The sequence below is a fragment of the Catharus ustulatus genome, chromosome 4, assembly GCF_009819885.2.
Source record: "Catharus ustulatus isolate bCatUst1 chromosome 4, bCatUst1.pri.v2, whole genome shotgun sequence".
Lineage (NCBI taxonomy): Eukaryota > Metazoa > Chordata > Aves > Passeriformes > Turdidae > Catharus > Catharus ustulatus.
In genome coordinates this window covers 33,769,308-33,785,532 of record NC_046224.1, presented here as the reverse complement: position 1 = coordinate 33,785,532, position 16,225 = coordinate 33,769,308, and the positions used below count along the sequence as shown (strand labels likewise).

Sequence of the window (16,225 nt, the reverse complement as noted above, 5' to 3'; positions counted from 1 at the left end):
TGATACGTATTTTTTTAAAAGCTCTAGATGGCAGCTGTAGTTACATGGACTGCTTTTCTTCTTACAAGGAAGAGAGACTTTTTCAGGTTGACAGTGTGGCAATTTCTGGGTATATTTTTTCTTACAAATATTACTTTAGTGGGCTGTTGAATATCACACTCGCTAAATTCTTGAAGTGACTTACAAGGAAGTTCTGATATGACTGCTAAAGGACATTTGCTGGCTCCCCTTGTAGAACTTATGTGGGCTTCAATGAGAAGCTTTGCACACTGCAGATGGGCCAGTGTGCTATTATGTTTGTTAACTGCAGCTAGTATGTGTACATTGCTAAGGAGATTTGATAGTAAATTATGTGGCTTGCAGGTGTTAGAATGCTTCAACACACAGCTGTCATTGAATCGGTACCTCTTTATTGATTCTACGATTCCAGGGATCTTAAGAAATTAAAAAATCAATCCTAGAGCAGTAAAGTAGTTAGTCCCTCAGCTTTAATGACTTCATATTGCTACACTGAGCACATCTTTGACATAGTACCAAGACAGGGAAAGCACACATTTTGCATGAAAAAGTGTGCACGTAGCTTAACTGTCACAAATTTCTTAGTATAGTTTTGGAGGGTTTTTTGGAGTGTTTTTTTCCTGGAGAAGTATTTTTGATTATCCATGGTCACTGTAGGACTAATATGGAACCAGCTGATGGAAACTTTTCTAGAGGAAGTAATATTTGTTGAAGGATTGAAACAGGCATACAGGTTTTTATTAAAAAGTTAGATGAGTATCTCAGTCTGGTGCTTGGTTCTCAGTGCATTTGGGAGGGCTGAACTGTGTGACAAGCATGCTTCTAGCCATTTTAGCCATTCTGGCTTTTATAAAGAGTAACAGACAATTCTGATTATTGTGTTTGACTTGCATAGTCTCCGATTTCTTCTTTTTATTGAGATAATATTTTGTTAGTGCCAAACACAAATCTGCGAGCTAATTGTCTTGCAGGACAGACAATAAAAGGAGCTGTGAAGCAGAAAACCCTAGGTGTTGTGATCCTAATTGCCTGACAAGCAGTTTGCTTCCACAGCAGTCTTCTTGGCTTGGCAAGAGTAAAATTTTTTCATTTTGATTGAAGAAAGCTGTTGCACAGAATTAGAGAAAACAGATACCGTATGCTTATATGAAATTAATTTTGCAGCTAAATGTTTGAGGTTTTTAATGTAGTCTTTCTGTGATGCATAACTCCTTGGATTGAGAACTGGGCTACATCAATGTCAGTTTTAAAAGTTATTTTCTGGTGTTCTAAGTAAAGATATATTAAAAAAAAAAAAAAAGAAGAAAATACCATAAGGGATTTCTCTCCCTTGTACTAATTGTGAACAGGGTGTAACCTTTGTAATGATAAATATTGAGAGTAAGTTTTATAAAAGGCGTGTTTGTTGTGATGCAGTTTTATAATTTTAATTTCATAAATTTTGACAGGTATCAGCATAGAAACTAGCTTTCAGTTTGGATGGACTCCCCTGATGTGTGCAGCCAGTGTGGCTAACTTTGCAGTGGTACGTCTTCTTCTGGACAGAGGTGCTAATGCATGTTTTGAAATAGGTAAGATGGGAGTGAGAAGTACTGGCTGGTAATGCTCAGTACCAGACATGATCCCTATCCTTATTCTCTTGTTTGCATGTGTAGGGAAAAAAATCAGAAGTTCACAGTGGAACTGAGACCCACTCTATCTTTCACAGTTTTGAAGGAAAAGTAGTAGTTCTAAAGTAACAGTTGTGTTCTTGGAATTGATCTGGGATCAGTTGATACATTTTACTGTTCTTTTGCTCTCAATTCCACTTTCCCCCACACCTCCCAAATCCCGAGTACAGTAATTTCACGAATACAAGCCGCACCAATTTGACCAAAATTTTGGTGGAAACCCGGAAGTGCGGCCAATATTCCGGGGCGGCTAATCTATTAACAAAATTCTAAAAGCTGCCAACACGGAAGTGAGAGCCCGCGGCAGCCCCAAGCCAAGCTGGAGCCCGGCCGGCCCCGGCAGAGGTGGGAAAGCCTGGCAGAGGCGGGGCCAGCAGTGTGGGGGGCGGGCGGCAGAGCCTGAGCCAGCAGGGCGGGGCAGGGAGGGCGGCAGAGCCTGAGCCAGCAGGGCGGGGGAGCCCGGGAGAACTGGGGCTAGCAGTGCAGGGGAGCATGGCAGAAGCAGGAAGGCCAGCGGGTGGGGCTGCCTGGCAGCGGGGGAAGCCCAGCAGAATCGGGGCCAGCAGCGTGGGGGAGCCCGGCGGTGCGGGGGCCTGCAGTGCCGGCCAGGGCGAGGAAACGCGGCGGTGGTGCAGACGGGAGGGCGCGGCCGGCGAGCCCGGCGGCGGGGCTAGGGAACGCGGCGCACCGCGGCCGGCGAGCCCGGCGGCGGGGCTAGGGAACGCGGCGCGCCGCGGCCGGCGAGCCCGCCGGCAGGGCTAGGGAACGCGGCAGCGGGGCGGTGCTGACGGGAGAGGGGGGCCAGCGAGCCCGGCGGCGGCGGCAGCACCACCCGGCCAGCCCCGCCGAGCCGTGGCGCTGAGCTGGGCCACCCGGCCCCGTCGGCCACCATGAGGGGGCCGAGCCTTCCTGGCCCCGCCCCGAGCCAGTAAAGCCCACTATGCCGCGATCCTGTTACTAATTGGCCAATTTGTGAAAGCTGCGCACGGATTCTCGCGACGAACGAAAGTGCGGCTAATATTCGGGGTGCGGCTTATCTATTGACAAAGACAGCAACATTGTCAAGGCACCGGGGGTGCGGCTTATAATCCGTGCGGCTTGTATTCGTGAAACTACTGTACTTTTTTAAAAGGTGTTTGGAAGTACTTACTCAAAAATTGCAGCATAAAGTTGTACAGGTAAGACTTATTGTGTTTGATCCTGTTATGAACTGTGTATGTGCAGAAACCAGATAACATGTCAAACAACATGAATAGCTTTCCAGTTCAAGGGAAATTGATGTGGACTTCTCTAAAACTACAGTGCAATTTTTGTTTTTTTCTAGTAAGAAAACTGTTGTTCACTGTGCTGTTACCTCACCTTTTTCTGCAAGAGTTCAGTGTAGCTTCTAAGTAGTATCAGTTCCTCTGTCAATTTTATTGGCCTAATAACAGTTCTTTTTTTTACTTAAATTGTGGTTATTTTCAATCTCTTTCATTGCACTGTAATATTTATCCCACAGTACTGCCAAGTGTGTAAGAGCAGTGATCATATTTTTTAGTAACTTGCCAGTATTTGCTGTAGTAGTAGACTGAGATGCAGATGGTACAAATCTGGCTCTGAAAATTTTCTCTAACCTCTTAGCAGTTGGTCAGAGATTCGAGTAGATTGCCTACACCAAAAGCAATCATACCTTCTTCTGATCACTGTCCTTGTAGCTGGTTTCAGAGAATCTTCTATGTGTCTGCCTGCAGCTCGAACCTGTTCCTTGTTTATAGTGTAGAACACTATAAATTGGGCAAAAACTGCTATGGACAATAGTTCAGACTGACCAGGTAACCAAATGCAGGACATTTTTTCATTTGTGTGATCAACTGTCTTTGCCCTTGCTAGAATCAAGTTTCTTGACTTGTTTTCTGTTGGGCTGTGTAGGGAAGCTGTAACTAGGGCATATGGGCAGCAGAGTACTGTCCAGCCAGGAGCAGTCTTGTAAGTCATTGATTAGGGTCAGGCCACGTATGTTCAGTAAAGCTGTGCTATCCTAAGGGGGTACTAAATCTCACCAGCCCTCCTGCTATTTTTTATGTCAGCAGGCAATTACAGATGTGATTCTATAATAATTGCCCTTTAATGCTTATAATTGTAATAAACATCTATACTGTTAATCAGCTTGAGTCACTCTTCAGTCATTCTTTATAACTAGTTTCTTAATTTTGCCCTTTTTGATATTTGACAAGAACTAATATATCATTCACTGTGTGGTGGGTTCAAAATGTTGCATCCTTGAGGAACAATTTCACCAGAACTACTGGAGTTTTCATCTAGTCTAAATATAAACTTATCTTTTTTGCAGTCTTTTATCAGTTATTGTCTGTAAAAGAGATCTAAGAATTCCAAGGTGTTTCTTCCCTATGAGCTATAGGTAGGCTAACAGAAATTAATTTCCCACTCTTTATCACTGGTTAAGGTAATGAATACAAATACAATTGAAGGTTCCTCCCAAATACTATTCCAGACTGACAGTGCTGTATTTAAAATCCTACCATCTTTCCATTCATTTTCTAGTTGATAATCAGGTTAAACATTTTGAGTAAAAATTTGTCAGCATGTCAAGTAACTTCTCCATGAGGCAGTTAATAATTAAAAGATGATGTATTAAAAAAACCAAATTAATTTAAATGTATAACTAAGTTGTAGAGGTGGAGGACAAGAAATGATGAGAGCAGTGGGGCTAATGTACATAACAAACTTTTCAGGTTAAATATAATGAAATCTGACCTCATTGAATAAGGAACATGTTAATTATACACAATCTTAAAATTTCTTCAAGAAAATTAGAAAATACGTTGTAACACTTGATAGGATATGAAGTAGGTGCCGCTGGTATTGTACTTCTTAAATGGATGAAGGCATGTTGGGACTTGTGAACAAGTTTGTGCAACAAAAAGAATGGGCAGTTACTCAAATGGTAGTCTTCTAAATGACACTGGGGCCAACTAAGGTCCTTGAGGTGTTACGTTTCCCACATGGAAACCATGGTAATAATGGGAAAGGAGGTCTGCTGTGTTCTGTGGGCGAACAGCAGTTGTACAGTTTTGATTTGTGAGCCCAGGTGGTATGTAACACCCAGCTGGTTTCAGAGCTGGAGAACTAAATATGCTGGTCTGTGTACATGCTCTTTAAATCCACATCTAAACCAATACTTCTAATACTTCTCCTCCATTATTGGACTATAGTAAGTTAATAAATTTAATTCTTCCTTCTTAAGAAACCCTTTTACTTCAAGTGTCTTTTGTATGGGCCTTTGTTCTCCCCAAAATTGGTGTCACTATATATTCATAATACATTTCATCTACCTTTTTCTGTCCATTGCAACTGCTACTTTCATTTACTGGAGGGATTGGAACAGGGTGTGAATCTACTGGTGTGGAATGTGTTTTGAGAAATAAGCATCTGTAGTTAAGCTCCTATTGTAGCTTTGGGGTACTCTGAAGCTATTCGAAACTTCAGTAGGAATACATGCTTTGCTACTGTGATTCATCTTTCTGTCTCCTCAGGTGCCTTTGTCTTACCTGATCATTCTAGTGATTTTCACAGACAGGAGACCAAGATGGTTAACCTTTTCCAAATATTGTAGAGCATTAACATCTCAGTAGCAACTCTAGCAAATATAAAGACTTTTAAAGGAACTTCTGGATTAGCATGGTATTTACATTTATAATTCTCTATCTGTGAATTTCCAAACAGATAAATACACTGTGTTGATGGCAGCATGTACTGCACAAGCTTCAGAAGAGAACATCTTGAATACTGTCGAACTGCTTCTGTCAAGGAATGCTGACCCTAACCTTGCTTGCAGGTATTGAAAACCCCACACCTGTGAATACAGTGCAAAATTTAATATTATTATACAGAGATGTGTTTATAGACATAGCTGGTGGTGGTGGTGAAGATGGAGTGTACATACTTCTTGTAATTTCACTGCTGTAGAAGAAAATATTAGTACCGATACTTACGCCTACTAGTACAGTTAATCTGAGTAAATAACTGTGATCAGCTTTGTCAAATTGTGAGTATATTCTTCAGCTGAACAAAAGCAAAATTAAAATTAATTATTCACTTGACTGAAGTATAAGGGCAAGAAATATGTCCTCTGCCTTTTCTAAATCATAGTACCTCTTCTGCATAGGGATGAAGTTAAATCAATTAATTCTTTATTTAAATTCATATCCTACTTCTGAACTTTTTGTGGGTATCTGGTGTATTCTTTTCACTGAGTATTTCTTGTAGCACACACAATTCTGTAAATATAATGCATTTATTCCACTGCAGTCTGGAGTAATTTGGATTAAAGAGATTAAGCTCCTTTTAGAAACAAGTAATAGGTCCTTCAATTATAACTTTGTGTTTCAGCAGTTTGAAGCAGTACATTGTGAGATATCTGTAGTTACACAGTCTGATGAAATGTTTCATTTTACATCAAAAAAGAAAAAACCTGGATTGACCCCAGGATAAATTGTCTTGCCTCTGCTAAAAAAAATACTGTTTAGGTCAACTGGTTTTTCATATAACAGAATTATTTTATACCACTCCTCTTCCATTATATTACCTGGGATATATAGACTGAGTAGCTCTCTAAAAATAATAGAACTGAAGACCTTTGATTCTCCTTAGTAGAATTCAATTACTCAAGGCCCTGAACCTTGTATGAGCATAGTACTGATAGACAAGGAGGAAGCAGAAGTGCAGCTGATGTGTAGTACCAAATTTAAATGCCATTCTTTTATTCTTATCAGAGAGACTAGAAATTGTTCATGAGAGAAGAGGAAACTACATACTCTGAAATAATTACATCTTGTTGTTGTCAGATAGCTGGGTGTTAGAATAAACTTTCTGCTTTAAAAAACAGAGGAAGTCTTTGCATTACTAACTTTGTTTTGGGTGTTGGAAATGTAAGCGAGAGTGCAGAGCTGCAGCTGTGCAGTTGGATGGGCCTTTGGCTAAACTTTGGGGAAAAAGAGTATGAATGCTGACACAAGAAGTAGGAATTCTACTTTTAAAATTTTATTTGTAAACTTAGAGTATGTTTTGTGTGGTTGATCTTTATATACAAATATTTATTTACTATCTTTTTGTGTCCTTAGGCCTTGTGCTAACACAAGTTACAGTAATTTCACGAATACAAGCCGCACCAATTTGACCAAAATTTTGGTGGAAACCCGGAAGTGCGGCTAATATTCCGGGGCGGCTAATCTATTAACAAAATTCTAAAAGCTGCCAACACGGAAGTGAGAGCCCGCGGCAGCCCCAAGCCAAGCTGGAGCCCGGCCGGCCCCGGCTGAGGTGGGAAAGCCTGGCAGAGGCGGGGCCAGCAGTGTGGGGGGCGGGCGGCAGAGCCTGAGCCAGCAGGGCGGGGCAGGGAGGGCGGCAGAGCCTGAGCCAGCATGGCGGGGGAGCCCGGGAGAACTGGGGCTAGCAGTGCAGGGGAGCATGGCAGAAGCAGGAAGGCCGGCGGGTGGGGCTGCCTGGCAGCGGGGGAAGCCCAGCAGAATCGGGGCCAGCAGCGTGGGGGAGCCCGGCGGTGCGGGGGCCTGCAGTGCCGGCCAGGGCGAGGAAACGCGGCGGCGGTGCAGACGGGAGGGGGCGGCCGGCGAGCCTGGTGGCGGCGGCGGCAGCCCTGCCGGCGGGGCGAGCGAAAGCGGCGCTCGCGAAGCGCCGCCGCCGCTCGCGGAAGCGCCGCCGCCGCGAGCGAAGCGCCGCCGCCGCTCGCGGAAGCGCCGCCGCCGCGAGCAAAAGCGCCGCCGCGGGGCGGGCGCGGCGCTCGCGAGGCGCGGCGCAGGGCGAGCGAAAGCGGCAGCGGGGCGGGCGGCGAGCCCGGCGGCGGCAGCCCTGCCAGCCGGGCGAGCGAACGCGGCAGCGGGGCGGTGCTGACGGGAGAGGGGGGCCAGCGAGCCCGGCGGCGGCGGCAGCACCAGCCGGCCAGCCCCGCCGAGCCGTGGCGCTGAGCTGGGCCACCCGGCCCCGTCGGCAACCATGAGCGGGCCGAGCCTTCCTGGCCCCGCCCCGAGCCAGTAAAGCCCGCTATGCCGCGATCCTGTTACTAATTGGCCAATTTGTGAAAACTGCGCACGGATTCTCGCGACGAACGAAAGTGCGGCTAATATTCGGGGTGCGGCTTATCTATTGACAAAGACAGCAACATTGTCGAGGCACCGGGGGTGCGGCTTATAATCCGTGCGGCTTGTATTCGTGAAACTACTGTACTCATGAATCCAGCAGATATGGTTGTGGCTTTTTCACTTTAGCGGTGGTAGTCTTTCTCAAATGAAAAGATAAATTGAATGACAATCAGAAATATTTGTCAGTCATATTTGTGCTGAGTAAAAGCAGAGGCTTGAAAAATCCAGACCTTCTCACCTCAAACTTTTGAGCTGCCTTTATGCATTTCCAGTATTTGACATACGTGCATGCCTCTTCATCATTGGGTCTGCTCAGGCAAAGGGCTGCTGTTTCTCATGAACTTCTTACTCTGTGTTCAGAAGTAAGAATAAAACACAATAAACTGCCTTATGTGACCATAAGGGATCAAACAACCCCTCTCTGTGGCACTGCAGTCCCATTTCACCTGTTTCAGAGCAGGCATGGTGTTCTGTGGGGGTGATCAGAACTGTCAGTGAGTTGAGATTTTTGTGAAAGTACTTCCTGTGATCAGCTTACTGCAGGTGAAGAACTAAGGTTCTCATTATTTGGCTTTCTCAGCATGTGAGAACCAGAATGATTCTAGGAGACCTCTTTTTTTGTCTACCAGTCACTGGAATGTGTGTGAATGCAAAGAAAAATACTTAATCTTCACGTAAGGCAGGGTTTAGTCGTTATCCTTTCTCTGTTGCACCATCAGGGCAACCAGTAGGCTCTTATATTTCATGTCATCTGGAGGTGATACACAGAAACTTGGAGGGAGTGGGTCTAATTTATTAAGTGTCTATGGAGTGGGGAAGGACTAGTGGGAAAGAAACTGATTTTTGAAATGCAAAGAAAGAAGATGAGTTTAGGAATGGGTAGGTAGATGGTTTCATTGCAAGAGGATATGGTTCTGAGAAGAAAGTATTCAGTATGTAGGATAATTTAGGATATTCTTGCTAAATCAAAATTGGGAACTGAGTACTGTTGGCTGTAAAAACAGTTTTGTGGATGAGAATGTAGTGTATCAAAGCATAAGTGCTAGCTAAAGGGTTTTGAAAGTCAAACAAGTAGAGTAATGGCTGGATGAAAAAAGAAGGCATTGTAAGACGTGCTCTGAATAGGCATTGTAGAGCTACTATAGCCTGAATACTTCATTTAAGTGAGTGGTACCTTGAGAAATTTGTTTTGCTTATCTCATGTCATTCACCTTCCTCTGGCTCCAAAATGTAAATTATATACTTTATCCCTTTGTAGGGCCTGAAAATCTTTAAGTAGTGTTTTTTAAAAACCTTTCTTAACCTGCAGTGCTTTCCTAAAGTTATACTAAAGTATGTTCTTCCAATATTACTTGTTGTATAGGGTTTCCCACTTCATCACTGAATCCCACTAAGCTGAAAATGGGCAGATATTTAAATTCTGTTGCTGTGAACACTCTGTTGCCACTTAATTTCTCAGTTCCATGCTTAATGTGCAGCAGTGGAGTGGCAAAAGTGGCTCCAAAAGCTTCTGAAGATGCTTCCTGTTTATTTGAAGCATTGTTCATTTTACAGATAAATAGACTAAAATAGTGTCTTGAAAGATCATTTCCTTACTTTGGGATCTCAATAAGAAAAGATTGAGACTACACTCTGGGTTAAATTGTTTTCTACCTGCTCGATTTTTTCGAGTATTATTTTTTTTATTGTTACGCTGGTCTAGTTAATAAACACATATCCAGTTATGTGACTTTAGTTACAACTTGTCAAGACCACCAACTTGAAATACTGAAATTTCTATAGATGTCTCCCCAGTGGAAAGAAACCTGTGTGTAAATAGGAGACATCTCCTCTCCTTCCTCTTATGTAATTTTCCAGGGAGGTGAAATTTATCTTGCTTGAGATCATGATTCCAAACATAAGCACATTTCTCAAGTGCGGTGAATTCTGTCCCACAAATTCAGTTTAGTGACAACTATGCAGTACATTTTCGAGTCAGATGCTTGCCATCTAGGATATAAAACTTTATCCCCAGTTCTGTTGTGGCTCCTGATTATCTAGGATAGGAGGCTTCAGGGTAGTAGGTCTGTTCAACTCAGCTTGTTGTCTTGTGGTGTAAATTTTGCCCCATTTTTTCCACAAGGTAAAGTGAGCCTGTAACAAGGTCTGGTTGTATCTTTGTGTACATGTCACATACAAAGTTTTGGATGGCACTAAAAACTGTAAAAGCTTCCATTTTTGTCCTTTTCTCCAGTCTTAATATAAAAGCAGGGAGACTTAGAGTGCAAAGCTGTTAGAGGATGTTTATATTGGATATCAGGAAAAGGTTCTTCTGCCAGAGGGTAGTTGGACATGGGAGCAGGGTCCTCAGGAAAATGGTCGTAGCACCAAGTTTGACAAAGCTCAAGAAGCATTTGGACAATGCTCTCAACCATGTGTGTGATTCTTGGGTTTGTCATGTCCAGGATCAGGAGTTGGGCTCTAGAATCCTTGTGGGTTCCTTCCAACTCAGAATTTTCTGTGGCTCTAAAGATAAAAACAAATGAACAAAAAAATCTCTCTTCATTTGCATGAGACCCTGCTTTTTATATAGCCATTGCAAAACTGGAAGCAAACATAGTTAGATGTTTAATTAATAAATTGCTTATATGTCTTTAAGATTTTATTTATTTACTGACTATGACTTAAGTATCATATTCAATATGGAAAAAATTCATGTGGCAAATTTTACCATACAAAAGGACTTAATGGGTGTCTGGGCAAGAAGGTCACCTGCAAGTCAGACTGCTGAAACACAGCAGTTCCTCAGAATGATGACAGGATTTTTAAGATCTGTCTGGATGATTCTCACTACACCCTGTATGAACGTTTTTACATTGCACTAAAATGTACCAATACGTTTAGTTTCTCTTTGACTTAAGCAGGAAACGGTGGATTTGCCATGTTAAAACTTGGTGTTGTGGTTGTAGGAGTTTATTGCAGGGTTAGGAAAGCAAGGTTTGTTTTCCCCAATGCTTGTGTCTCCCTCCTGTGGCTGTTGCATATAAATAGATGCTGCTTTCATGGGGTGGTACAAGGCACTCTCTTGTATGTAGAGGTGCAAATTTGTGCAGCAATGCGCGTGTTTCTATCCTGAAACAGCTTGTATCCCTTGAAATTAAAACTCAAGTGTTAAAATGGAATGCTACAGTACTAATTGCACAGTCATGTTGATGAAATTGTTAAATGTTGTATTTATTGAGTTTTACTTGCAAATGGAGCAGTTATTTTAGTGGCTTTTGTATTGTTGGGTTGATTTCAGATATCATGCCTGTAATACTATACAGCTATAACTACATCCTATTCTTCGGTGAATACTATTCTGTAGTCTCAGGGCTTTTGTTTAGTATTTTTCATTTGAAAAAGCAGAAGATAATTGTAAGGTAGTATAAAAACTTTTAAAAAAAGTTTGAGAGCAGGAGAAATGAAAATGAAATCAGATGTGATTTGACTGGTTTTGCAGTCAGATGTAAATGGTAAATATTTCAAAGGTGATAGCATGGGAAGTTCATCAAAGGCTACCTATCACTGAAAAGAAATAAATGTGGGAGTGAGTGTCTATGTGGGCAAACAAATTTGAATTTTGTTCAAAATATTATATTATATCACTTCTGCTCGTTCTTTAAATTATAGATTTCTGTGAATAGACATCTCTATAGAGATAGTGAGATATATGGGCATCAGTTATTGAGTTGAAGATTGAGATTACAGTCTTTCTCTACTTTTATAGTAATCTTCATAGGTTTACAGGGTAATTCAGGTAAGAAGGCATTTCAGGAAGTTTCTAATCCAACTTCTTTAAAGCTACGTCTGCTGTAAAATTGGGCTAAGTTGCCATCTGGTCTTGAAATCCACTAAAGATGGAGACTAAAAATCTCTGTGCAGCCAGTCCCACTGATTGGCTGTGCTCCATGGTGAAATGTCTCCTCACATACACTTGGAACTTCTGTTTTTGTAGTGTTGATGAACTAAGGTAGTTTTAGACTGATGGAAGTCTTTTTGCTTCATTACCAAGTTCCTTTACATTGTTGGCTGTATGTCTTGAGGGTCTGCTTACCTTTCATTTTGCTTATCTCTATGTGATGGACCTTTTTCCCTTAGCATAAGGTTGTTTCAAATTTGTAAAATTACTGGATTTCATTCAGTACACTTTTAACTGTGTGTAAGACAAAACATTATCCTTGTATGAACGACTGAAACCAAAGGAAGATTTGCAAAGCCTTAGTTCTAGCAATACTCTCTGAAGGAGGCAGAAATTTTAAGGCAGTTGCTTTAGCACATATGTATTTGGGGATCCCTCTAGTGGTCGATGAACTCAGTATTAAGAAACCCAGTATTGGGAAGAGCAGTCTTCTCCTCAGGTATATCCTAGTAAATTAGAATAATCTTTAGAAAACAAGTTTTTGACATGGAGCTATACATTACAAAAAAATACATGTTTTTAATTAAAAACTATTGCTTTTCAAAATGCAATAGATTTTAATTAAACAACAGTAGTAAAATATTTTAGCTTAAATCTTTTTACTTAGTAGCAACCAGAAACTCTACAGTCTTTTTCTTCCAATATTGGCTTTTGTTTTCCCTTAATTCTGGAATCTCATTTCACCAACAATGTGTCAGGCATCTGGAAAGATACTGTGCAAGCAGAAGCTTTTGAGCAATATTTCAAAATGGCTTAATCTTGTAAGCATCTCTAGAAGCATAAGATTGTGTCTTGGTTTGAGACAATTCAAAGGAGAACACTTTGGAATGAGTCATCTCCTTTACGTATTCCAACAATCCCTTTCTACCAATAAGAGATTAATTATAATAGATGAAAGAGAGAAATCAGTGGTTTATTAACAAATGGAATACTGAAAAGCGTGGGGAAAAAAAAGTAAATAACTGCTAGACCCCATACCCCACTGCAATAAAGAGAGAGCTGAAATGCTGGAAACCACCCATTGCCAAACTAAGCTGGGCAGGAGAACTTCAGGCTTTGTAGGACAGTGACCAGATGGCATGAGAGCCCTCCCTGGAAGGCAGGAGCCTCACAGAGTTGTTCCAGCAGCAGACAGAGAGCTTCCCCATGGCAAGGCACTGCAGAGTGGATACAACAGGTGAAACAACTGGGCTGGAGCCACTCAGTGCATCCTCTGCCCACTTGATGCAGTCAACATTATCTTGGGCTGGAGCAGGGTGGCTCTGCTCCACTTCTGCCAGCATGGTGCCCACCTGATCTTTCAGACAGGCAGCTGCAGAATTCACCCTCAAGGTAGCTCAGACATTGCTCCTGCAGCTTCTCGGAGCTGAGGGGGGGAAAAAAACAACAAAACAGAAAGAAAAACCATTACCTGAGCAAAGATCAAGCAGGCAGTAATGCAAATACCGCACTGGGAAGAGACCCAAGAAACCTCGCTGGAGAGCTTTTAAAAACTCCTTCTGAAAAGTGACCTCCACACACACACAAGGTCCCCTGCTACAGGGTCTTAAAAATACAGTAAGAGTTTCAGGGCACAGATGATAATGGGATATGATAATATTAGTAATCACCCTAAGATCATTAGGCTCATGATATCCTCATGGTTTTGGGATGTAAAAAATCAGAGTAATGGGAAGGGTGGTGTCTAGGTACTCTTTCAGCAGCTGTAGGAAACAGTAGCCTGTGTAGGAAAGAAGGTATCAACAGATACACTTCATGGAATTGTAGTCAGGAAGATTGGAAGAGAATTTCAAGATGTAGTCTGACCATCAACCTGACGCCACCATAACCACCCCTAAACTGTATGCCAAAGTGCCACATCCAGACCCCTTCTGAGCACTTCCTGGGACAGTAACTATACCACTTCCCTGGGCAGTTCTTCCAATGCCTAACCACTCATTAAGTGGGGAAAACAAAATACTTAATATCTTATCTGAACCTTCTCTGAGACAACTTCTGTGAACAGAAGACAAAAATGGGATAAAGGGCAAAAATTATATGATTGTGTTTAGTTTAGGTTTAGTACTTGAAAAGTTAAGATCTTCAGTATTATCTGTACATATCATTCTCTTGGGCATACTCAGGGTGGAGGTGGTGCTGACTGTTAGTAATAGGTGTGCAGCCTCTGCTATTGCACCATGCCTGCCCACAGCAGCGAGAACTGTATGATCTGTGATTCTTATGCTTACACTGATTCTACCAGAGAGGGTTTTGCATTTATGAACGTAGTTGTTGTTTTTAATATTCTTTCTCTTAAGTATTCAGTTATGATTTGCATCTTGCCTTCAGTGAAACTGTGTATTTTTTCCAAACTTTGGATTGAAATTATTCTGCCTGTAGAACACATCACTTAGGCTGTGTCTTTTAAAAATAATTTTTAAATTAAAATAGAAGGGTGCCACCATTTTTTTTCTTTTTGCATTTTGACATACTTAATTTCACCTGGTACCTTTTCTTTCAGGAAACAAATGACTGCACTGATGTATGCAGCTAGAAAAGGCTATCCTCGGGTTGTTGCTTTTCTTGTTGCTCATGGATCACACATAAATGCCCAAGATGAAAATGGATATACAGTAAGGGATTTATTTTGTGTGTTGTATTTAATGATAAAAATGTAAAAAGCAAGCACCCACTAGCTTGTTTCAAAGTACAGCTTTTTGAGAAACATTCCTTAGAATTTTCTGCTTTAACACTACTTTGAGATCCTCTTGCTTTAGGTGTCTTTGTCTCCATATTGGGTTGTACTTTATTGATTGAAGCAGTTGGGGTTTGTTTCGTATGTAAAATTGGTAAAACAAAGTTGTTCTTTGCAGGCATTAATATGGGCAGCACAACATGGACATAAAAGTGTAATTTTGAAGTTGCTTGAGCTAGGAGCTGACAAAAATCTACAGACCAAGGATGAAAAAACAGCAGCAGAGCTAGCAAAAATCAATAAACATTTAGAGGTATTTCATTTTTATTAGAAATGTAAATTCTGTGGTTTGTGTCAAAAATCTGTTCATTAATTGTATAATTTTCTGTAGAAGTATTACTTTAATAACTGCATTATAGCAGCTAGTTGAATACTAGTGCTGTTCCATTTATGTTTATAACAGACTGTTTTCTGTTATGTTGCAACTTTTCTCAGTGCTGTAAAGGCTGTATTGTAGTGTTTTGGAAACCTTTTTTCTTTATTCTTTCAGAGTCATTGACTTTAGATGTGGGATACAAAACAAGGGATTATTCATGTTCACAGTGTTGATATGAGAAGTAGAAAAATGTTGGTTTTTTTACCTATCTGCCAAAGTATGTGAGAGAATGCAGATACCAAGCTGATTTGTAGAGTATAGTTTCTCATTGAGTTTGGAAGTGAAAAGGCTAAAGCCAAAAAGAGACTAGATGGTACTGGCCATTTTCAAAATCTGTTCTCTGGAGGAAGATGTAAAATAATGTAAATTTGCCATCAAATCTTGGAAAGAGCAGCCACTAATTACTAATGTAGAGAGCTACTGAAGACAACATGTATTCTAAAATATATATGTTTGATGCTGTTATCAGATGATACATGGTGGATTAGTCAGACCATATTCCTGTGTATTTTGTTTTGAGTTGCTCTTACCAATGATGCAGCTTTTTTAACATTGGCTATTCAAAAATGTATAATTCACTCTTATGAATTGTAATTTACAGCTTCTTTTTCTTACCTCTCTTTTTTCCCTGCCAGAAGAGGCTAGGCAGGAGCAAAAATGATAGCTATGCACAGAGCTGTCAGTGGAAGCTAGCAAGATCTGTGTCTGAGGCTCAGTGATCTGCTAGCTCAGGTTACTGAAAAGGGTTACAGATGCTTTCTGCCTTTGATAAACAACTTGTTCAGCAGGTTACAGCCATATACTCTTATGACTTTCTCTGACATGGAGGGAATACAGGCTTGTCACACTTGAGAGATGGCTCTTGCCTCTTGACCTGAAGTGCTAACTTTCACACAATTGGTGCAAAGTCTTGCAGATAGTGTTGAGATATTTAATAGTCATAAGCTTCTCCCAGTGTCTGCTTTCAGGCTGTTGCCAGCCCAAGGGGCTGTCATACAGAGGATGTCTGCAGAAACTGTTTCTGGGAGGGAAAATATTTTTCTTTCGTATTATTCTGGATTTGACTGGAAGTGATTTTTCTTCCAAACAGCCTGTATGATGCTGTGTTTTATGATTGTGAGCAAAACAGTGTTGATAACACACCAGTGTTTTAACTATTGCTGAGCAGTGTTTGTGCAGAATCAAGGCCATCTTTGTTTCTCACTCTGCTCCCCATCTCTAGCAAGTAGGCTGAGAGTTAGCAGGAGGTTGGGAGGGGGCACAGCCCTGTGCAGCTGACACAAGGGTATCCTGTGCCCTATAACATCATGCTTAGCCATGAAATTGGAA

At 41.5% G+C, this 16,225-nt stretch overlaps 1 protein-coding gene across 3 annotated transcripts in view; it reads left to right on the top strand.

Moving 5' to 3' along the window:
* Nucleotides 1–16,225, top strand: part of ASZ1 (ankyrin repeat, SAM and basic leucine zipper domain containing 1) — a 42,485-nt gene that overhangs the window by 4,480 nt on the left and 21,780 nt on the right. For all 3 annotated transcript variants that reach the window (XM_033059156.1, XM_033059157.1, XM_033059155.1), the window contains exons 3-6: nt 1,467–1,589; nt 5,415–5,526; nt 14,287–14,398; nt 14,639–14,773. In XM_033059156.1, the coding sequence (XP_032915047.1) occupies nt 1,467–1,589; nt 5,415–5,526; nt 14,287–14,398; nt 14,639–14,773 (482 nt within the window). The remainder of the gene's footprint in view (nt 1–1,466; nt 1,590–5,414; nt 5,527–14,286; nt 14,399–14,638; nt 14,774–16,225) is intronic.